The sequence below is a fragment of the Brassica oleracea genome, chromosome C4, assembly GCF_000695525.1.
Source record: "Brassica oleracea var. oleracea cultivar TO1000 chromosome C4, BOL, whole genome shotgun sequence".
Lineage (NCBI taxonomy): Eukaryota > Viridiplantae > Streptophyta > Magnoliopsida > Brassicales > Brassicaceae > Brassica > Brassica oleracea.
In genome coordinates, this window is record NC_027751.1 from 24559097 (window position 1) to 24582972 (window position 23876).

At 33.4% G+C, this 23876-nt stretch overlaps 5 protein-coding genes and 1 non-coding gene across 8 annotated transcripts; 3 read left to right on the forward strand and 3 right to left on the reverse strand.

Annotated features, from left to right (window-relative positions):
* Window positions 1-2623: 2623 nt before the first annotated feature.
* LOC106340427 (glutaredoxin-C11) lies at window positions 2624-3361 on the reverse strand. The gene has a single exon (XM_013779306.1). The coding sequence runs from the start codon at window positions 3227-3229 to the stop codon at window positions 2918-2920; it is 312 nt and encodes a 103-aa protein (XP_013634760.1). The 5' UTR covers window positions 3230-3361; the 3' UTR covers window positions 2624-2917.
* Window positions 3362-8831: 5470 nt separating this feature from the next.
* Window positions 8832-10498, forward strand: LOC106337219 (OTU domain-containing protein 6B-like). 2 transcript variants are annotated; one of them, XM_013776287.1, is made up of 3 exons: window positions 8832-8915; window positions 9312-9400; window positions 9474-10498. In XM_013776287.1, exons 2-3 carry the CDS (start codon window positions 9321-9323, stop codon window positions 10363-10365), a joined length of 972 nt encoding a protein of 323 aa, XP_013631741.1. In that variant the 5' UTR covers window positions 8832-8915; window positions 9312-9320; the 3' UTR covers window positions 10366-10498. The 2 variants fall into 2 exon arrangements, with proteins under 2 accessions (XP_013631741.1, XP_013631742.1); XM_013776288.1 differs by having other exon boundaries at window positions 8850-8915; window positions 9271-9400.
* Window positions 10499-11637: 1139 nt separating this feature from the next.
* LOC106340597 (monothiol glutaredoxin-S6-like) lies at window positions 11638-12318 on the forward strand. Its single transcript, XM_013779449.1, has one exon. It carries the CDS (start codon window positions 11681-11683, stop codon window positions 11987-11989), a length of 309 nt encoding a protein of 102 aa, XP_013634903.1. The 5' UTR covers window positions 11638-11680; the 3' UTR covers window positions 11990-12318.
* An 869-nt stretch (window positions 12319-13187) lies between these two features.
* On the reverse strand, window positions 13188-13260 carry TRNAR-ACG. Its single transcript has one exon. It is a non-coding gene; the product is annotated as a tRNA-Arg (tRNA).
* Window positions 13261-13410: 150 nt separating this feature from the next.
* On the forward strand, window positions 13411-16441 carry LOC106342951 (peptide chain release factor APG3, chloroplastic-like). Of its 2 annotated transcripts, XM_013782023.1 has the most exons (16): window positions 13411-13684; window positions 13771-13827; window positions 13917-13997; window positions 14082-14139; window positions 14224-14327; window positions 14490-14541; window positions 14631-14680; window positions 14922-14987; window positions 15093-15257; window positions 15361-15433; window positions 15521-15653; window positions 15745-15802; window positions 15898-15945; window positions 16041-16124; window positions 16211-16320; window positions 16371-16441. In XM_013782023.1, exons 1-15 carry the CDS (start codon window positions 13511-13513, stop codon window positions 16274-16276), a joined length of 1269 nt encoding a protein of 422 aa, XP_013637477.1. In that variant the 5' UTR covers window positions 13411-13510; the 3' UTR covers window positions 16277-16320; window positions 16371-16441. The 2 variants fall into 2 exon arrangements, with proteins under 2 accessions (XP_013637477.1, XP_013637476.1); XM_013782022.1 differs by lacking the exon at window positions 16371-16441 and having other exon boundaries at window positions 16211-16356.
* A 29-nt stretch (window positions 16442-16470) lies between these two features.
* On the reverse strand, window positions 16471-18097 carry LOC106342953. Its single transcript, XM_013782024.1, has 2 exons — window positions 17950-18097; window positions 16471-17830 (listed from the first exon to the last, which is right to left on the reverse strand). Exon 2 carries the CDS (start codon window positions 17726-17728, stop codon window positions 16565-16567), a length of 1164 nt encoding a protein of 387 aa, XP_013637478.1. The 5' UTR covers window positions 17729-17830; window positions 17950-18097; the 3' UTR covers window positions 16471-16564.
* Between the last annotated feature and the right edge of the window lie 5779 nt (window positions 18098-23876).

The following is a 23876-nucleotide window of genomic DNA, read 5'->3' on the forward strand; positions in this document are numbered from 1 at the left end:
TTTGGTCTTCCAGGTACCTTAAATGATATTAATGTCCTCGATCGATCTCCTCTGTTTGATGACCTTTTAGAAGGTCGAGCTCCCAGGGTGAGGTACATGGTCAACAACCACATGTATAAGTTGGCATATTACCTCACAGATGGTATATATCCAAAATGGTCAACATTTATCCAAACTATCACACTCCCTCAAAGTCCTAAACAACAGTTATTTGCTCAAGTTCAAGAATCAGTCCGAAAAGATGTCGAGCGGGCTTTTGGAGTATTGCAAGCTCGGTTTGCGATTGTGAAAAACCCGGTTCGTACAATGGCCAAAGAGAAGATAAGGAAGATAATGAGAGCATGTATCATACTACACAATATGATAGTTGAAGATGAACGAGATGGTTATTCAATGCGGTACGATATTTCAGAATTTGAAGAAGGAGAATCTTCCAGAACTTCGGAGGTCCTAAACGCAAACCCTACACTAAACGAAATCCCGACAATTCTCAATAATATATTTCCCAACCGAAATGATCTTCGTGATAGGCAAACTCATGAACGATTGAAGAATGATTTGATCGAAAACATTTGGGATAAATTTGGCGATGAAGATTAATAATTAGTATCTTTATATTTAAACCTTGTATCTTTTAATCCTTGTATCTTTAAATTGAATCCTTGTACCTTTTATTTTAATTATGGAATTAATAAATTTTCAATTTCAATTTTTTTTTTTTTAAATAATATTTTATTGTTAAGGACTCCTTCTTCGGAATCACCATTGGACGAGCTTTTTGGACTCGAATCCTTCACTGTTCAAACAAAAAAAAAACAAAAAAAAATATATTAAACAATTGCCAAGGATCCCAATGTGGGGATGACCATTGCAAGTGCTCTTACAAACGAGAACACATAATGTCGGCTTTAAAGTAAGGAAATACGCTTTTACATATAGTACGTGGTTTCAAAGGCAAAACAGAGTCTGCAAAATCTTTTCATTATTTTCTCAAAAAAAAAAAAAATTCATTATGATCAAATCCTTCTGTTCGTGTATTTCATTAATTATCTATTATTCGGATTTATGATTAGATATGACGACAACATGGCTGTTTTGTTTTGTTCAGAGCTGGATCTTCTACCTCGTGTATAGCTCATTGATCGAATCCTTATGGGCCAAAGAGAAGAATGTATAACCAAAACAGGATTCGATCTAGCTTTCGGTGATAATATTTGCATATCTATCAACTATATATGTAAATATGTAGTGATTTATTATTCTGTTATTAACTGTCCCCTACCAGCAACTTGCCTAAAGACAAATATTCTTTGTCTCAGTTCCAAAAAAAAAAAATTCTTTGTCTATACACACTCATGCTTGCTTCTGCTCTTGCCCTCTCTCTCTTCCCAGAAGTAATTGTATATGTGTAAACGGCTGGCAAACAAACAAATGAGATCCGTCTTACATTTTTTTTTTGTCAGCCATCTTTCTACGCTAGATCCAGTGGTGGCCAGACGAGCCAATTCTCCGAAGAGCACCTCCGTCTGGCCGGGTCTGATTTATATGAGAAAAAAATAGCCTCTAGTTCTTATTTATTTTGATAAAGCGTCCACCTAGGAATATGAGACATTCTCACATCTTCAAATCCTCACGTAATTTCTGGAACACCTTGATCTCTGTCGCGAATATTTGCCAATCCACCGGGTTTTTAGTCATGTTCACTAGGTCCGAGCAGTCTGTCTCGAATCGTATCGAGGTTATCTACATGAGGCTGCCCAAAGTAAACCTTACATCTCAGCATGCAAAGCTGAGAAGCTCCTGTTGCACGCCCGTAATCCAAAATAAACATATTTTTTTACTTAAAGTATCAAGTATTACAGATTCAGTTATCTTATCGACTAATTTTATATTACAGATTCAGTTATCTTACCGACTAATTTTAGTGATTGTATATATAAAAACCTAGCAAGTTTCCTTTTTGTTATAGATATACCATATATTTATGGACTTTTTTTAAGAGCATCCTCAGCGGTTGTTTTTTATGTGTTTTTCAGATATAAAATTAATATAATAATAGATAATGGGAGAAAATAAAAAATATAGAGAGAATCGTTTCTTTATAAAGATCTGATCTTAACAATTTGAAAAACTAGAAAACATGTGTTTTTATCTTGTTAGATATTTTATTTTTACTTTAAATTTAATCATGTAATTAATTTATTTTTAAAAACTAATATAATAGTAGTAAGATACTCTGCTAGAGAAACTAACCGACGATGATGCTCTAACAATTAAATAAAACCTAATAAGATATCAGGTAGTGGGACGTGAATTTTCGCACGGACCACATGTTTAGTTGGTGTTGTTCTATGTTCCAGTGCCTTGTGGGTGAAGCTTTTCAAGTGTGTTTAAGATTCTCCTTTTTATTATTCATTCACCGAAGATAAGCGATCCTATAGTATTACTCGTCTACGTGTATAATTCCTTCTAGATAATCATCTCTTGTCTTGTCACTTCATCGATCTATCATATCACCATATATATATATATATATATCTCGATCATTTGTTAAATTTATATACATTCGTTTGTACAATAATAATCCTAATATCAAATCAGTAGCATTTTAACAAATGATACATTAATCATATGATTTAAGACTTTATTTTATCTTCACGTACGTGGAATTTAGCACCAGTGTTACACAAATGCTTCAAGGTACACTTGTCTTTCCTTCCGTACATGCAAGTCAAGATACATATATACATCTATAAATGCATATAACTTATTATAAAATCACATCCATGCGAAGGAAGCAAAGCATTTTAAAAACATCTATGCTTCCTCCCGGATATATATATACTTATAATATATGTGTTTTTAACACATTGATTATTGACATCATATATATATAGCATGTACGTTGGTTGGAAGGCTATAACCATATGGCCTTAGCGTCTTTAAGCATCTGTTTGAGCGACCCGTCCACGTGGAACGAGATGATGTCTTTGGATGATCCGATGTACCTTCCTCCGACAAAAACAGCTGGAACCGCCGGGTTTGATGAGCCAAGCGAACGTAGGGCACGCTCCATTTCACGGCCTTCGGGGTCCTTATCGAGCTCGTGGATCGCTGGACTAGCCCCTAGTTCGTAGAATAACGTCTTGATGCTATGGCACATACAACATGAGCTCTTTGTGAATATCACTGCTGCTTTCTTCGACGACAAATCTCTTATTCTATCCATTTGCGATTGAACAACAGAAGTTAGTAGTGAAGTGTTTGTTTTGGGAATAAGAAAGGCTTATGTTGTGTTGTACAAGTGCTTGGATCAGCTGTTATTTATAATGGTTATTGTGGAAGATTTTAGATTATTTTATTTCGGGCTTGTATATAAAAATATACTGGATAAATATATAATTGATATAGTACCCCACTCGAAATATATATTGTAATTGAAATGTCCTACAAACCAAAATTTCCTAGAAAGAGGCTAAGTTCTTTGTGATAGAATTTTGGATAAGAAAAAATGCTTACTCGTATGATTTTGTCTGATGGAGACTAGTGTTTTTAATTGATTTTTAATTTATATTAGAGGTGTTATTAGTTTTCTCTTGCCATCTATTATAATGTGTATTATTTTGTAAGAAGAAAATAATAGAGATATGACTTTTTTTTTTTTTTTCGATAAAAAAAAAGAGATATGACTTATATCACTTTCGGTCTGTGGCAGGCAGTAGCATCACATACCCAAATCATTAATCTATAATTATATTTTGTTCCTTTTTGAGGTCATAGTGGAAAACGTGGAAGGTTAATAATTTGCGGTAATGTGCCATGCAAAAAAGGGTGGTGTTAATTAATATATGAATGATATAATATAGTTAACATTGTCATGATCATATTTTAAAGCCTAAAGCATGATTATTGTGGGTTTCTTAAGGTGGAGTTTTTAACGGAATATAAGAATCCGTCTCTTAACTTTTAACTAAAAAAGTTAAGAACCAGCTCTTTAATAAGAGTTTTAAAAACCAGTTCTTAATTTTTTTAGTTAAAAGTTAAGAGACAAATTCTTATATTTTCTTAAAAACCTCACCCTAAAAACCCCCTAATGATCATGCTCTAAGTACCTGAAAGAAAAAGCCACTTCCAGACAGAATCATCTCGTATTTGCTCTTTACGTGGATTACAAAATCTATCTAAAATAATGATTTCTAGATGCATGAATTTTGTAATAGGGCTATTTCAATGTATATGCATTGCGTTTTACAACTAAAACAATTAATAAAGTGGTTTATACATTTAATGTTTCAAGGTGGCTACATTATAAACTAAAACCTAATTGTTTTAAACTTGAGAAGTGTATGCAAAGAGGACAACCCAGATGTTTGGTGGTGACTGTTGCGTCATCTTTGACATTGAAAAAATGTGAGATAAGAAGTTTATCCATATCTGACCCCACTCCACAAACATACACAGCCATTGTATAATCTGTTTACCTATAAAGGAATGTATAGAAGAATCTGCAAATGTATATGTCAATTGTCAATGATTAAAAAAAAAGAATTGTCAATGATTCCGTCTATATGTAATATGTGTGTGTAAATGAAGATACTATCCATGTGTCGCCTACTTGTCTTGTTTCTACTGTAACCCATTCAATATCTAAAAGTTTTCTTTATATATTCCTTCTTTTTTCTATGAATATTGAAATCTAGAAAACGATAAATTTATTGAAATGAAACGGGGTTTGACATTTGTAAAAAGACAAAGAAGAGACGAGCCATTGGATATGACTGTAGACAGTAAGCTTGAGAACGATCTGATCCGGATCCGATCCGAAAATCTGGATATCCGGAGAGGCCGAATCCGGATCCGGATAGTAAAATGTTAGATCCGTCAAAGCCGGATCCGGATCCGGATATCTTAATTTTTAAGTCCGGATATCCGGATCCGTAAGTTTTATTAATAAATATTTCAAAAATAGTAATATCTATATAAAAAATTAATTTTATTTAAAATACTTTCATTTTTATAATAGTATATATAAATTTTATGTAAATTTTGTAATATTATACATAGAAATAATTAAAGATTATATATATATATATTTTTTTAAAATGATTGTTAATATTTTATATATATATTAATATTATTTTTTATTTATTTTAAGGATCCAAATCCGGATCCGGATATCCGCCGGATATTACAATTTTTAGAAGGATATCCGACACCCGGATATCCGAAAACCCCGGATCCGGATAAGGATAGTAAAATTATAGATCCGCCGGATAAGGATCTGGATACCTTAAAATTGTCCGGATACCCGATCCGTTCCATGCCTAGTAGACAGTCCAGTCCTCTAGATACCGCTTAGGATCTAGTTTTACAATGTTTTTGTTTGGGTTAGATAATTGAAATCACAGTAAAATACTCTGTTGATGTTATCTTTCAGCTCTTTCAACTTTCTAATGAATTCTTTTGTTTGGAATTAGTTTTTTTTTCGAAACTATTGTTTGGAATTAGTTACAAATGTTTTTATTCTTTAATTTTGCTACTATATACAATATTACAATATGAATGTCTCCCTGTTCATTTGACGTGTAAATCATTACAATTACCTATATTCAAAGTTTATAGGTATAGATTTTATACGATTCATATTTGCATATAGGAGTATAAAATATTTATAAATTTCGTAACATTTTGTTTGATGTGATCAAATAACGGGCGGATCTTGCCTTTTCTATGAGTTTTGTGGGTAAGATGCTTAGGAACCAAACCTACAGTTTAAGACACTATCTCCACTTGGCCATACACGAATCAATCTTTAGGCATATAGGTGAAACATATGAACAATTTTTCGTATTTATATAAATATATATACGTCTTTACTGATTGATATTCTTTTAAAAGATCTTTACCTACACAAATAGGTGAATAAATCTTTCCCCACTAACAGTGAATCGAAACTACATAGATAATAAGTGTTGCGTTTCCTAATACTATCATAGTAAACCACATATCTTTTACTAAAAAAGTCATTTAAGAACATATTAAGAATGATAACTAAAAATTCCCTATATATTAATCCTGAAGCATTACAACTTGTTTTCGTAGCCATGTATCATCATTAGGATAATTCTTAGAATTCTTAAAAAAACAGAGTTGGCCATATAAATATATATTATGTTTTTTATTAAACTAACTATCAAATTGATTAGTAATGTACAAAATAATATTTTCAATTATTTTTTTAAATAAAAGTTACGGAATTACCTAATATGATTAACATATATATGACAATTAATGATTATGAATAATACATATTTGATAATAATTTTTATATTCTCTTTTTTTTTTGTTTAATTGTATATTAATAAAAGAAATTAAACAATCATATTACGCATATAATAAAAAAATGGATTTTTTCTCTATATGTTATATTTTGATTTTTTTAAACGACTATAAATTACTAAAAATGGTAAAATTCTCACACTGAAAATTTTATGATCAACAGTTTAACTTTTTTTTGTTCAAGCAAGATACAAATGATCATAAATCGTATGAATATAAAGTCTCATTAATAGATATTCATATTATATACATATATATATATATATATTAATATCATTTAAATTAAATTATATACTATATATAAATACATAAATATGTAAATTTCAAAATTTGCATTGAATATCATTTAAATTAAATTATATACTATATATAAATACATAAATATGTAAATTTCAAAATTTGCATTGAATATCATTTAAATTAAATTATATACTATATATAAATACATAAATATGTAAATTTCAAAATTTGCATTGAATATCATTTAAATTAAATTATATACTATATATAAATACATAAATATGTAAATTTCAAAATTTGCATTGAAAAATTATTGAGATCTTAATATTTTAATTTGAAATGTGTAATGATAAATCGCACATTATTTTTTTGTGATTAATGGTTTAATTTTTTGTTACGTCAAATATACAAATGTTAATAAAATCATATGAATATGAAGTGTCAATAGTAAATATTTATATTAAAATATACTATATATATATATATATATCTACGTCAATATCACTAAAGTTTAATTATATACCATATAAAGTAAATACAATAATTTTTTTATTTATTTACCAAAAACATGATTGTAAATAAAGAAAATATATTGGTTTTGATTTATGTGCTTACTATTAATGTGTATACTTTTATGTATACAAATTATTTTTAAATAGGTGGTTTATAATATGTTATTTGATCCTGAAAATCCCAGAAATACACTTCTTCAAATCGAAGTGATTTTAAATATTGGAAGCACTATATATGTATTATTTCACTCAGATTAAATATTTTAGCCTTGATTTTTATTCCTCAAAAGCTTTTAATTAAATATCATGAAAATATTCCAATCAACTCCTTTTGAGTTTGTTCAAAGAATGAGAGTTTGAACTATTTATTGTAAGTTTTCTGTTTAACATTTAATTAATCAAACATTTCTTAGTTTATACATAGTTTACATATACTAGAATGATAAAGTATTACAGTATAACCTCTTTAAATTAATACTCTATAAATTAATATACACTAAAAATCTCTATAAAATAATATAATTTTATAGTAACAAATTGAGTTTTTGGTTCAATTAGTATATCGATAAATTAATATCTCTATAAATTAATAAAAAAATTATAGTTTTGGTGTAGTCCTAACATTATTAATTTATAGAGGTTTTACTGTATATATATTTTTTGTCGGTATACTCTTGAGTAACTAAACCTCAAAAGCGTAGGTCAATAAAATAAGTGATTTGTTTTGTTGTTCTAGAATTAGATAATTTTAAGACCGAATTGCTGAATATTTACTAGACAGACATTTATATTTTGAGTCTGCACTTTTATTCTATAACAGTTTGATATATTATATTTGAACACTAACTTGTGAATAGAGTTTACCGGTGATTTTCTTCAAATTTTGATTCTTATATATGTATCTGGAGTGGAACTAATTTTATAGATGTCCATCTTTTCTAATTGACAATTATGTAATTCAACGAATACACATAAGAAGTTAAAAAAAAAACTCATATCAGTGAAATAGAAATGAGAACGAAAGCACAATTGTATAGATGTAGAAAATAAATCACTTATGGAGAGTCAATAGTAAACAAATCGAGAGCAGAAAACCTAATCCATTTTCGTCATTTTATAATCGATGTTGCCTATATGGTTTTTGTGATTTGTGTTAGCCGCAAAACTTAATTTCTTTTGTGCATATGAATTCTTAAAAATAATTAAAATGACCTGTAACACGTTAACTCTTCAACAACGATGATACATTTAATAGACCAACATTTATATTCCTCATTTTACAACCGATAAAGATTGTAGTGTTAATTGCAAAATGTTAAAGTTATTTAATGAACAAATATATCCCGCGTATGCGCGCAGGTTTTCCTTTAATATATTTTATACTTTTCATAAATACATGAACATATTTTGTGATTAAAAAACAATGGATCATATCGTTTATAAGATTTCTGTAACTTTGAGAAGTTCTTTATTGATATTTATTTGTTAGGTCTCGTCTCACCTAGACCATATCCACAGATTGGATTCTTTTTTGTTTCTTTTAATAAAAATCCAAGCTAGAGTTGACAGAATATAGAAGTCCACTTGTCAGAAAAGAAAAAAGAGAAAATAAAAAGAGAGAAAAGAGATAAAAGTCCACTTGTCAAAAAAGAAAAAAATCTGAGTTGATTGATCTAAATGGGCCTTAAGGTTCAATAAATATAGCCTGCACTGATTTACTACTTGTATAGCCCACTTATATTATATTTTATTTCGGACAAATCCTTTTTTTTTTTTGCAGTAAACCCTAATTTCACAAATTGAGCTCTCTCCCTCGATCAAAAGGTACGAACTTTGGTTCCTTGTATCACTGTTTTGCAAGTCGAAACCGTTAATTCAGTTAGAACTGTAGGTTACAATTTGGGAGTAATTTGAATGCCTGTTTATTTTATATAAAAAGACAAATCGGCTCTCGTGTAATTGTTTTTTAGTGTTTGGTAGAAGATTATTGAATTGATCAATGTGTTTCGATCTTGGTTTATGCTTTGGAGAATCTCTTCATATAATGAGTTTTTTTTTTTTTTTTTGTTTACGCCGAGTGTTAATTATTGTCTTATTTTTAAAAAAAATCAGGACCAAACTAAGTCATTGTTTTATTCTGTGGTTGTTTAATTATTGTTCCTTGCTCTTAAAATTTCAGCTCGTATGTTACGTTTAAGCCTCTTTTTGGTGTACTGTTAGGCTCCTTAAATGGCAGACAATAATGTATCCGAGGATGAAACCACCATGAAGCAACATGAAACGGTCGATGAGATGCTTGCTAGGCACAGGTAACACCACCTTTAGTTTCAGATTTATTCAGCTATGAAGTACTGTTGATGATGATGTTCGTTATACTGTTAGGCAAGAGATAAAACAACTACAGAACAAGGAGACGGAGTTGAAAAAGGCTGCTGCTAAAGGAAGCAAAGCCGAGCAGAAAGCTAAGAAGAAGCAAGTCGAAGAAGACATCTCCAAACTCTCCACAAAGCTCAAGGAGAAACAGCTGAAAGAGCTCGCCTCCCAAGGTTTCAGCAGCACTAGTAGCAGCAGTGGCAACATCTCCAAGGACGAGACGAATGAGAAGAAAGGAGATATCGACACTCTAGTGAGAGCCATCGCTGGAGTCTCAGTCACTGCTCAGCAAGAACACTCAAAGCCGAGCAAGAGCGTGAAGAGGCGCGAGAAACGAGCTAAAGAAGAAGCCGACAGAGAGCAGAGAATCAAAGAGGAGCAGAGCAATGTGACAAGTGATCGTATGGTCGAGAACCAAAAGCTCGACAAGAAGCTTAAACCCCTGGGGCTAACCGTCAGCGAGATAAAACCAGACGGGCATTGCCTTTACAGAGCAGTAGAGAACCAGCTCGCCAATCTCTCAGGCGGTGCGTCTCCTTACACGTACCAGAAGCTCAGAGAAATGGCTGCTTCGTACATGAGAGAGCACAAAACAGATTTCATCCCCTTCTTCTTATCAGAAACCGAGTCTGAATCCGAGTCTGCGGAGGAGCGGTTTGAGAAATACTGCAGAGAAGTTGAGTCAACGGCGGCCTGGGGTGGTCAGTTGGAGCTAGGGGCGTTGACGCATTGCTTGAGGAAACACATAATGGTGTTTTCAGGATCGTTTCCTGATGTTGAAATGGGCAAAGAGTATAAGTCCAGCAATGACTCCAGCCTCATGTTATCGTATCACCGGCATGCTTTTGGGCTCGGTGAACATTATAACTCTGTCGTGCTCGTCAAGAACATGACTGGATGATGAGCTTTGGCGACTACTTTTGTTTGTATCTTTAATGTTTCTTGATCTCTTGGCTACCCTGTAACTTTAATTTTTCCTTTGTGCAACTGGAGAAGCATACTTTGTTCTAATACAGTTCCAAGTTTTCATTACATTAACACCAATGTACCAGTTCTGTGGAGAAGATAACATTACTATGATGACCTTTGGGCAGTTCTTGGAGCCAATTTGGTAAAGACTGTTCTAGAGATGTGGAGGAGAATATATGATGTCGAATCTATGCTCATAAGTGTGCTATAAGTCAAATCATGGTGAAAAATATGACACATGGCCTTATATCAACGATTCTACCAAAAGATTCCTCATTTTCTGTGGATTTTTCCAAATATGGTTTCAAGAATCCACAGAAATGGATTGGTGGTGGGTTCTTTATCTTTCTGTGAGTCAGTCCAACAACAAAGAAAAACTCTTAAGAGTTAAAGACAAACTCTCACATTCAGATGGTATTGAAGATTAGTGTAAAAGGTAAAAGCAAGAAGATCTTGGGTCTGATCATACACTCACTTGCTCTCTAGACTCCAGGTCACACCAGCAGAAAAAGTATCTCTGAGTATCCGACTCGTGACCTTTTCGGGAACACGATGAACGAATAGGAAATGAACGTATAGGAATAAATTGCAGGAATGAAAAGGAATGCTTGTTCCTTATCAAATTTAACAAGGAATTCTTTTGTTCTATATTTCTCTTAAAAAAAAAAGGAATGGGGAGGAACAGGAAGAGAAAACTATTCCTTGTGAATGGTGATTTTTTTTTGAAATGTTAAGGAATTAAGTGTTCCTTTTCGTTCCTTGGTACCATTCAAAGTCTTGAGTCAATCTTTCTTTCTTTACCTTTCCGTTTCTTTTGAGCCTAAAACCTGTGGGGGGGAATCTATAATCCAATCTCCACCTCAGTAAATGCATCAAAAGCAATAAAGATATTGCAACAACAACAAAAGCAACATAATAATCACACTGTTTGTATACCACCTTGGATCACTACTAAACCATTGGCAATGATATTTCCATATTTAGTAAAAAAAAAAAAAGAGATTCTCATGAACTGTATATGCCACTTAGTTATCATATTTGAAAAATTGAAAGAATCTTAAGTTGATGCAGTTTTTAGTGAACGCCAAAGGGCACATCATTGGGCAAAGGAACATAAGGTATAGTAAAGTAGTGACATAGATCTGATTTACACAATCTAACACTATAAATAGACTTACATTGTATAACACATCAAAACAAAAAATCAAAAAACAACAATTGAGTTCCCTCTTACACTCTTCATCCAAATGGAAAGCATAAGAAGTTTAGTAGCAGAGAAACCAGTGGTGATATTCAGCAAAAGCAGTTGCTGCATGAGCCATTCAATCCAAACACTGATCTCAGGGTATGGTGCAAATATGACAGTGTACGAGCTTGACCAGTTGTCTAACGGCCAGGAGGTGGAGAAAGCATTGGTACAGATGGGGTGTAAGCCGAGTGTGCCAGCTGTGTTCATAGGGGAACAATTAATCGGTGGTGCTAACCAGGTGATGACTATCCATGTCAAGAACCAACTAGCTGCATTGCTAAGAAGAGCCAGAGCCATATGGGTTTAAAGATTGAGAAGAATATATTGTTTTACCTTTTTTCGGGTTTAGGGTGCACTGTCAAGTGTAGTAATCACACTCACACAACCCTAGTGGCTCTAAAGATCTAGAATTTGTGTATTCTAATAAATATCATACTTGTTATATCAGCAAATGCTTATTCATAATTAACAGAGAAACATATGCCCTTTTTGATTAATCTTTGAAGAATTTTTTTAACAAAATGAAAAGGCATTTCTATTCAAAAGTGAAGATGTGCTGACTTTTCAATTATAGATGAAATGAGATTTAAAACGCCACTAGCATGGTCAAGCTTTTGCTCAAAAAAAAAAAAAAAACATGGTCAAGCTTAGAATGTCTTCGCCAAAATTCAGATCGGATCCTTCGGCTTTTACATATTAAAAAAAAAAAACATTGGGGTCATTGGCCCGAATTCAGATCGGATCCTTCGGTTTTTAGATATTAGACCAAAAGGGTAATTAAAACTTTTTGGTTCGGTATCGGTTCGGATCTTTCCAAGTGCAAGTTGGTTTAGGTTCAGTTATCCACGAAATGTTAATATCCGCTATTTTTTTGTTCCAAAAAATTTTAGTTCGGTTTCGGTTATTTAGAATCCGAAAATCCGAAAATACTTACAAATCTAAAAATATCCAAATACCCAAAAAAATACTATGATCAAAATCTAACCCATGAACCTGAAAATTATCCAGAATTTTCCCATTACACAATTATATTTTTGAAAATTTACAATTTTACCCAAAAATCCAAAACTTAAAAGTTTAGCATATTCTATCGAATTTCAAATTTGGTTCAAGTCCAAAATCAGCAGATCCTCCACATAAAGACTTGTATCTGATCCAAATCAGATTTTCGGTCGATTCCGGTTTTCGAGTCCGAACAAATTGGCCATGCGTATATGAAAAATAATACATACGACTTCACCCAAAAATCAAAATCTAACCCATGAACCTGAAAATTATCCAGAATTTTCCCATTACCCAATTATATTTTTGAAAATTTACAATTTTACCCAAAAATCCAAAACTTAAAAGTTTAGCATATTCTATCGAATTTCAAATTTGGTTCAAGTCCAAAATCAGCAGATCCTCCACATAAAGACTTGTATCTGATCCAAATCAGATTTTCGGTCGATTCCGGTTTTCGAGTCCGAACAAATTGGCCATGCGTATATGAAAAATAATACATACGACTTCACTGGGGATCGAACCCAGAATCTCTGGTTTCGTAGACCAGCGCCTTATCCATTGGGCCATGAAGTCATCGATGCTTGCTCCTTTGTGAAACCAAAAACTAGTCGTGAATTATCGGAATAATGAGTTGAAATCTTGAATCACTATGGGCCGGAAGAAGGTTTTAAAGGACCAATAAATAGGTTATAAACGAAGATACTATAGTCCTCACAGCCAAAACACGTCTCATCATTCTAAACTCTAAACGCGTTTCTTCCTTATCCGACAAAAATCACGCGCCACTCTTCATTCTTCCACCACCACCTCTCTTACAACGGAGATGAATAGCTTCACGACGACGACGACGACGACGACGAGTCCAATGGCTCGAGCCTTCGTGCATCTTCATCTTTATTCACCATTAAACTTACGTTCGAGGCAGCCACCGTCAGGAGTATGTTTAAGACCGCATTCGCCGTCGTCTCGCAGGACTCCACGACTCGTCTGTATGGCCGTAAGTGGTGGTTGTAGATTCTAGGTTTTACGATATAATAGTAATATATATATAGCTAATGATTTTTTTCCTGTTGAGAATTGTAGGAACCTTACCTGATTAGGAAAATGGAGTCTGTTGAGAAGACATGGAAGGAGTTATCTGTATGTCCTTTACACTTGTTGCATTGATTGGATTTTTTTTGTTTTCTCAGTGGATACATCTTTACGAGTTTTGAATTTGTTTTTGGTAGCTAAAACTAGCTGACCCAGATGTTGTTTCTAATCCTTCTGAATACCAGAAACTTGCACAGTCCATGTCCGAGCTTGATGAGGTTTTCCCACTACTTATTTGCTGCAAAGTTTAAAACTTTTTTTTTGGGTTTCTTTATATTGACTTTAGTTTGGATTATTCCTAGGTTGTATCCGTTTTCAGGAGATTCAAGGACTGTGAGAAGCAGTTACAAGAGTCCAAAGGTTCCTCCTTTTTTTTCTTTACTGCTTTTGCTTCATTATATTCTCTTCCTTGGAGTTTGTTTTTGATTGGTTTTGTTGATTCAGTCTTGGCGAAAGAGGATGGAGATGATGAAGATATGGCTGAAATGATAGGAAGTGAAATCAACTCCCTCTCTAAAGAAATTGAGGAGCTTGAAAAACAACTTAAGGTTTTACACTTTACACCCTTCATCATGTAACTAGGCAATGCTCTTGGACTTGGTTCCATAGTTCAGTCGGATGTTACTGACTTTTAATTATTTGAAGATGATGCCCTTTGTCCCTCTTGATTCGGATCCTCAAGTTGTAACATTATGTGTTGCTTGTGTCAGATGTTACTTCTTCCCACCAACCCTCTTGATGCCAGAAACATATTGCTCGAAGGTAACTGACTGCCTGTAGTGTTGACAAGTATAACATGTGTCAAATATATATACTTGTGAACGAGTATAAAGTTTTCGTTCCTTGTACAGTGAGAGCAGGAACTGGTGGAGATGAAGCTGCAATTTGGACTGGTGACCTTGTAGGTACATGCTTCCCTTTATTTCTTCCTGCTTCTCTATCTGATGCCAGTGTCTTCTGATCTCCGCTACTAGGAATTTCCTAAATTTAAACGCAATCTGATGGTTATTCACCATTTTGTTTCACTTCTACTCATAATAACCTCTGACTGTGATTGATCCTATATTTCATGGCTAAGAAAATGTAGTAGTTCTTGAAAGATTACTGAATCACTCTGCTACGCTTTATTATATTACTTGCAGGTGCGGATGTATCAGAGGTACAGCGAGCGCAGCTCTTGGAAGTTTTCTCTGGTTTCATGCTCTGAGGTAAGACGCTCTTTTTTCTGACACTTTAAAGACTGTTGTAAGAACACTGCAGCAAAGCATAGCAACTTAGAGACATAGCTTCTAATATCTTACCTACTTGATAAGGCTGAACATGGAGGTTACAAGACGTGTGTGATGGAGATAAAAGGAAACCGTGTCTATAGCAAGCTAAAATACGAATCTGGTGTTCATAGAGTCCAGCGTGTCCCTCAAACTGAGACCCAGGGACGTGTACACACTTCTACTGCAACTGTAGCCATCATGCCAGAGGTCAACTACATTTTACATATGTTTTTGTTTTTTTCGATATTATGAAAACTTAGTGACCTAAAAACTGCCGTTTTTTTTTGCTTTCTGTATGCTGTTATTTTAGGCTGATGAAGTGGAAGTTGTGATTGACCCCAAGGACATTGAACTTACAACTGCAAGATCTGGTGGCGCTGGAGGTCAGGCTATAATATAAAGAAATTCACTCGATGTTTCTCTCACAGTTTCACTTGCTTATTATACTGAAGAATGGTGTTGGTGTGCAGGGCAAAATGTGAACAAGGTGGAGACGGCTATAGATCTAGTCCATAAACCATCAGGTATACGCATTTTCTGTACAGAAGAAAGGACTCAGCTACGTAACAAGGCTCGTGCTTTCCAGCTTCTTCGAGCAAAACTGTAAGCAACTTTATAAAAGTATCAGCCTCCTCTTTCTTCATCTTCAGTCTTTCTTATTGATGTGATGAGATATTGCCGTATAAATAAATAGGTATGAAATCAAATTAAGGGAACAACAAGAGAAGATAAGGGATCAAAGAAAATCTCAGGTCGGTGTTTGTAATAAATATTATTCCCATAACCTTTTTGATTCAAGCTCATCCAATGAATATTCATCTTTTTTTGTTGATTCTTGCGAAAACAGGTTGGGACTGGAGCTCGTTCAGAAAAGATAAGAACATACAATTATAAGGTAATAATACACGGATTGATTATTCAGAGCGTTGCTTTGAAAACAGGATGACTTGTGTAGTGCTTATGATGATGATGTCTGAATGAAAATTACAGGATAGTAGAGTGACTGATCATAGGCTAAAGATGAACTTTGCGCTTACATCATTTCTTGAAGGTGGCTTAGAGGATGCAGTGCAGGTAACCTCCCCTACCTTGAAACTCCACAACCCATTTTTTGGTCTCAGAACTGTACAACTTGAAAACTTGTTCCGTTGTTATTGCAGGCATGTGCTGCTTTGGAACAAAAGGAACTCATGGAAGAACTGTCCGAGTCTGTAGCTGCTTCTTGATAAAGCCTCGTTACTGTACTCAACAGACATCAGAACTATAAAATCTCTATTTATGTATGAAAGTCTTTGAACAGATATATCATATTTATAAAATCTCCTTTTTATTTATGTATACATCTAATCTACGCATATGAATGATTCTATGAACAATACGGGTAAGCTTAGCAACTGAAAATCGAGCAACAAAGGTCATCTGAAACTAATATATGTTAAAACCACTAAAATCAACTCAACAAGAGATCAACAATGCAGTACATGCCACAATACACATAAAACAAAGAGAAGCGACTATAGGGATGGCTGGAGAGAAGAAACCTGCTGAAACTTGAGAACAAACTTATCCACAAAAACACATTCTTTAACCTTAAGGATCTGGAAATAGTTCAAATCCTCTTTCTTCACGAACCCTTTAGACAGAAGATCAGAGATCACCATGTTCCTTGGTTTGATTCTCTTCTCCAAACTCAGACCCAAAACAAAAGGCTGCATAGCAACTGCACTGGCCTTCAGACCAGCATTGTTTACAAGGTACTCCATGGTTCCCTTTATCTTCTCATCCGATATCTTCACACAGTTTGGAAACCTCATGAACGCTGCCACAAACTCGCCTCTGGACCAACCAAACTGTTGGTACAGCTCAAACTTGCGCTCCACAGTTGATTCACTGACATGAAAGAAAACCAACATAGCATGAATGAAATACATCTTCTTCGGATCAAAACCGAAGCTGCGTACTCTGGTCAGAACCTCGTTAAACTTTCTCTCTGAGCAGAAGAACACAAGCGGACCATTTTGGACCAATCTTCTGATGCTTTGGTCTTTAACTCCAGCATCTCTACAAAGAGAAAGCCTTGCAGCCAAGTACTTCACAGTGTCCAAAGTGAAAATCCAATACCCGCGTCTCAGACATTTGAGGATACTCTCCTTCTCAACGAGTATGCTCTTGAGAGAATCATAGCAAGGGATCAGCCTGTTCTGCAAGCTGAGTGACAGCGTTGTGGGACAATTCGAGATCAGTTTCGCTGTGTCAGCGCTCGTTAGCCCGATTGAACGGAAGAACAAGAGCTTTGGCAAGAGAACTGCGTCTGGGTTAACTATGAGGATACTAGGGAATGATTTGACGACCCTGGTGATCTGTTCAAAGGTGAAGCCGTTGTTCTTGAGGAGGGCGAGGACAGAGTCTGGTCTCTTGGAAGATGAAAACTTTACGAATCTAGACCTCGATTTAGCAGATTCCAAGGACAACCCACATGAATTCACGAGATAATTTACAGTGAACGATTTCAAAGGTGGTCTCTTTCTTTTGGCGTCCTCTGTTTTCGTGTCGGAGACTGAACTCAATGTTCTTCTTCTACTACTCAGCAGAAACCACGAAATGGAAGATGAGTGTACGGAATCAATCGAAGAAGAAGATCTCAAGAGAAAGCGTCGGCAGTATACCAAACTTGACATGATTACATAAACCCCCAAACGTGTCTGAAGAGACAAACAGCTGTTCTGTTCGCCGGTGAATTGATGAGATAATGTCTTCTTATCTCTCTATGTTGCTCCTCACTATTTCGATGCGGTTGTAAAATGTGAACGACCAAAAAAAAAAAAAAAAAAAAAAAAAAAAAAAAAAAAAAAAAAAAAAAAAAAAAAAAAAAAAAAGCTAATTCAAGGTTAACTCTTACAATTAGAAGTTGTACACACAGAATCTCCTCCGACGAAAGGCCAGCGAATCCGATCAAAGGGAGTCCTCTGATACACTCAGAGGCATGTTTATGATTCAATAGCACACTTTGAGTTTGTTCATAAGCCCATTTAGGGACCAATAATTTTATTAGCCCTTTGAGAGAAAAAAAAAGAAGCAAGTGGGTGTGGAGACTGGAGAGCGTGAGAGCACGCATTTAACGTCTTGTCTTGATTCTTAAGGTAAATAATTTTTTCTTTTTTTTGCGTAACTTGTTAAATATTATACCATTTTAATCTTTTATATAAATTACAGAAATCACAGAAAACAGACAAATTGAAAGCAAACTAAACAACAATGAAATACAAAACACACAATGCAGCATCTGCAGCATCTGATGAAACCCGAAATACAAATGAAGAAGCTAGACATAAACTTACACCAAGGGCAGCAGAGACTCATCCAGACACAGAAATGAAGACAATGAGAATTAACATTAAAGGAAAAACCAGGGAGACGAGCCGATCTTATGGCCTCCCCAAACTCGCTTCTAATAAGGAGCTGCTATGACCTAAACTTTTGAATCTTCAACAGACGGACACAGACGCTCCGGGACACACAAGTGAACACAATGAAGACTAGCATCAATGAAACCCATGAGATACGAGACTAAGGCAAGCCCAAACTCGACTCCAAGGAAATAGCTACTACAATCCATTGATATAGAAACTACATCAGACGGAGCGTACGCTATGAGCATCAACACTTAACAACGCTGCTTAGCCCATTGCCCAGAAGGAACACCAGAACCAGAACATCAGAGATGCTCTTATTTGGATTGGAGGAAGAAGCTAACCCGCCACAATACTGAACATGCACGAAAATAGAGAAGACTACAACCACAGAGGAAAAGACCCAAAGACCCAAAAACCCCCAACAACGGTTAAGCCTAAACACATTGCCACCGTAAGGAGAAAAAAAACTTGGTTGACAACTTCAAGGAACCCCAACTCGCATGTACTATCATCTTTGAGAACCAGAAACAATCTCCATCACCTGCAAGGAAATCGAAACCCACAACACCTCCACCACGCCACTACTGGAAGAGTCGTAAAGCAAGATCCGAGCACCTATCTCTGATTAGACGAAACACAATCACCTAGCCACATGACCCCGCCACCGCAACCAGAGAAAAGACTCACCAGCAAAAGAAGAGCCACCACTTCCGAGGAAACCAGCCGAAACCATCAATACGTCTGCCAAAACCTTCACCGCAAGGACAAGCCAAGGGTTAGATCTGAAAGACTCGCCACTCGAACGACCAACCTCCCAAGCCGAAAAGCAGAGAGATAACTTCATCAACAACGAAGCAAGCAACAGATGGAGTAATCAATGAAGACCCGTCTACCGACAGACAAACAAAGACCTGACACCATACACAGTTCAGATCTGGCTAGATCCAGTCCGTGTCTAGGAAATCTCTCTCGGAGAACTCTTGCTTCAAGTAAACAGTTGTTTTCCTCACCACCACTCCAAAGGATCTGACAACCCGAGCAGCAACGTCGGACCGACCAACCAGAAGGGAAAGTATATCAGGAATAGCTGAGGGAGAAGACAAGAAGGAATACACCGAGAACAAAGAAAGAAAAAGGATGGTGAGGGAGAGCATAAGAGACCGACAGAACTCAAAGATCAATCTCCTCGACGAGATCTAGATTTCAGGAGAGAATTGAGAGGAGCGTGTGTACAGTACTCGCCGCTCAAGGGCTAAAGTATAGAAAAAGGTGGTTTTCAGATAAATTATCTTTGACTTGTATTGTATAAGTCTATACATATACTGGTGAAATTTTTTGGTTGTATGGAGGAAACTACGGACATATCGAGGGAAGGACTTGATAAATCTGCTTGACCATATTTGGTCCATTATCCAGTTGACTAGCTAGTGTTATGTTTTGACTCTTTGAGTCGTTCATCTACTTGTTATTTGTTACCTGTACCGTTTTCACCGTACGTGCATGCTTTTAGTGGAATCTATAAATATACACCTCCCGATTAGTCATTTCCTTAACAGCATCATTTGGAAGTCAGATTCAGAAAAAAAACTAATGCTATATATATATTCAGTGTGAGAGGGGGCATCTGCCCCCAATAACATTTCAAAATTTTCATGTATAACATTGAATAAGTTTAATATGCCCCCCTGTATTTAGCAAATATATTCATAACTAGGATAATAAAAACTTATATTTTCATATTGTAAAATCTGATGATTTATGAATACATGTGTTTTTGTGGTCAATATATATTTGGTATTTATATTTTTCTCGATATAGAATAATTAACTACCAATAAATATTTGGTACACATAGAAAAAGTATAAAAATTATAGAAGCCCAAATCAAAAACTTAAAATGTGATATCATTGATACTCCTATAATCATAAATTAAGAGTTGTGAAAAAATTGATGTTATTTCTAAGGGAAAACTCAACCGTATATATATTAAGCATAGGTAGGTTTTCGGACTGTTTGGAAAGTTAAAATTAGCATTAATTATCTAGAAACCGTATTTTAGTTTGATACATTGAACCAATATTTATGTAAATTTTCAATAACTACCACAAATATATTTGGCAAGTTGTTTTCAATGGTCGAAATTATAGACTTGGTGACAAATTATATTATTATCTTAAATTAAACTTACCATATAGAACTTGTTCAAAATTTTGTACCAAACTTAAAAATTCTGTGGAAGCTTTAACTTGGCGGAAAAGTTTCTTATTTATTTAAACATCATGGTATAAAACAATTAATTTGAACTTACCAAAAGAGCTTGATTTTAAAATTGTGTATCATGAAAATTTGGTTCAAATTTTAGGATTTTTATTGTCTTCTAATGATAATAATATCGACAGTTTACGATTGATCCTCCTTTGGCTCAATTGAAAATAAAAAGAACATTTAAGAGACCTCAATTATAGATAATTCGAAATAAGTAGTTGCTTTCTAATTAAATATTGAAAAATTTAAGAATTATATATGATCGAATTGTTTTTATATGTATAAAATTTTTGATTGTTTATATAATCATATATATGTTGGGCTGATACATTTTGATATTTTCTTTTACTAACTTATCAGTAAATAAAATTTATATATTTTCGTTTTTGAAGTTACACTAATTATCAGAATATCAGATTTTTATTTTCTTTTTGACAACATAAGATTAAAAATTAAAATATTAAAAAGATAATTACAAATTTGATTAAGCTTATAATTTGAAGTATGGTTTGGTTATGGGCCACATTAAGATAACATAAAATTTTGCAGCCCGACTATTATTATAGTTAAGGCCCAAATATAAAAAAAATGATAATATTATTTGTTTGCAACCAATACTTTGAATATGATGAAAGATAGATTAACGTGATATATATCATTAGCTACTACGAAAGGTCATTATTAATGTTTTCCTAGACGACGAAAAATAATTAGGCAGGTGACAAAGCTTTTTCTTAATCTTCAATATAAATTTCATAATTTAAGTTCTAAAGAATTGTGTTGCAAGGAAAAATATTCGATATATAAGTTTGTTTGGTAATAAAAAAACAACTTAATTTATGTATTACTCTTTATATAAATTTCTGTAGGCAAGGAAGACATGAAAACTGAACAATACTCTTATTTTTTTTCCTTTATTAACAAAATAATTTTGAATAGCTGTGTCTCTTTGCTATTTTTTTATTTATCAAAACGTCTCTTTGCAATTAATAAAAAAGACAACACTTCAAAAAAATCATTACTTTCCGATTTATAGCAAAACCATGCAATACTTAGGCCGTAATATATAACAAAATTTGATTTAAATTGATGTCCAAATAATACGAACTAAGAGTATATCTTATACTATTAAAAAAAAGTTATTATGTTAAATCAGAATATAAATCAACCTTGAATCATTTAAAGAAAGTCTCATTTAATGAGATCGACGAGTTTTAATTTAATGAGATCACCGAGTATTAAGTTTATCATATCATATACATTTATGTTTGGATTAATATGTTTTGGATTAATATGTTTTCCTAGCAATTGGATTTTGGATTTACTAATTTTTCAATTGATTCTTATGTTGTCATGTAAGCCAAATTGATATCCTAATTAAATGACATCTAAGCAATTTTTTTTTTTAATTAATACAAAGTTAAAGTTATAATTTTTTAAATGTTTCTCTATTAATATATAAAAGATTAATTAAAATTTTTTATTTATGCTCCAATTAAAAAAAAAAAGCTTCTGCATCCGCCCTTTAATATTGCTGAACGATCGTCAAATTCAGGTGTACGTCTGAGATGACATGACATGCACATCGATCTGAGGAAACCATACGTAAAATATATATTTTTTTTTTTTAAACTGAAAAAAATATATATATTTTTCTTTTTTTTTTTGGTGTAAAATTTAGGTAACAAGTTTATTTGTCCCGATAGCATATCAGCATGTCTTAAGCTCGCTAGTTGCTCTGAAGTTAACTATTAGTTTTGTTGGTTTTATCTTCAATCGTATCGATTTATGTGTAATAAGATGGATAAAACGCGTGTGTAAAACACGTGCAGGAACTTTCAAGTGTAGCTTGAATTTCAGACCACCAGCACACCTACTGGGACTAAGGGTGGACCCGGATCAAATACTACCATAATTTTAATATTTAAGATTGGATTCGCATTTTACGAATATCTAATATTTTTGATTTGCTTTGATTCGAAAAAATACAGATATTTTATTTTTCTAATATCCGAAAAATTGACAGACATTTGCGGACATTTACGGATATTTCATCCACCATATTCAATACAAATAAATTTGGAAAAAAAACATACAAGTTTGTTTTCAAAATATTGTTTACATAGTATAAGATATAAAATAAAAATTAGTGAAACTATATGTTTCATAAAGTTTTATAATTAATTAAATGTTTTTATAAAACATAAAGTTTTAAAAGAGTTATATTTTTTATAAAGATTTTATATTCATTTCTTAATTTAATACTTATATAAGTAATTTTATGAATAATATTAATAAATTTATATGTTAAAATAATAATCATATAAAATTATACATTTAAACTTGTATATTTAATTGAACATAAACGTCTATTTGTATAAAATTCAGAGCATATCGGATATCTAATTCCAATTTTTTTGGTATTTGTGATTTGCTTCGGTTTTAATGGATATTAATTTTTAATATTTGTTTCGCTTCGAAAACTTATGAATATCTGGATTTTTCGTATCGAGTAGAAACGAATAACGAATCGAATAAAATTAACAGATAAAATGTCCAGCTCTAAATGGGACGTAATATGGAGAGATTTATATAAACTTCAAACTACACCCGTACGAGTTTATGAAATTTTTTGATTTGTGTTCGATGTTTATTAAAATACAACCATGAAATTTTTCTTTATAACAATTTTTTTAATTGTAGCTGTAGAGATCAAATAATTGTTGTGATTCGAACACCACGGAGGTAATCTAGTGAGATTGTACTGTCCATAAATCATCATCCACATGGACATAGAGACATGTCCAACAAGTCACTCTCATACAAATTACCGTCCACATGGTGTTAAAGATATCATGTACATATAGTTATCTTGTTAAATTTTCTTTAAAATTTCAAATTTGTAATAGTGGAAATAAATCATCGTACTCTTATGAAAGACAGCTAAGAAAGCCAGCAGCCAGCCGTTTATGTTGAAAAATATAAAAGATGTGAGGTCTGCTGCACTATTTGCACAGTAAATTTATTTCTATATATACGAACGTTTGCGTTCATTTGTAAACACACCTCAACCTTCTCTTCTCTCTAATACACTCTTTCTATCAGTGTTAAAATATTCTACGGGTATAAATTTGCTCTTATTCAAATT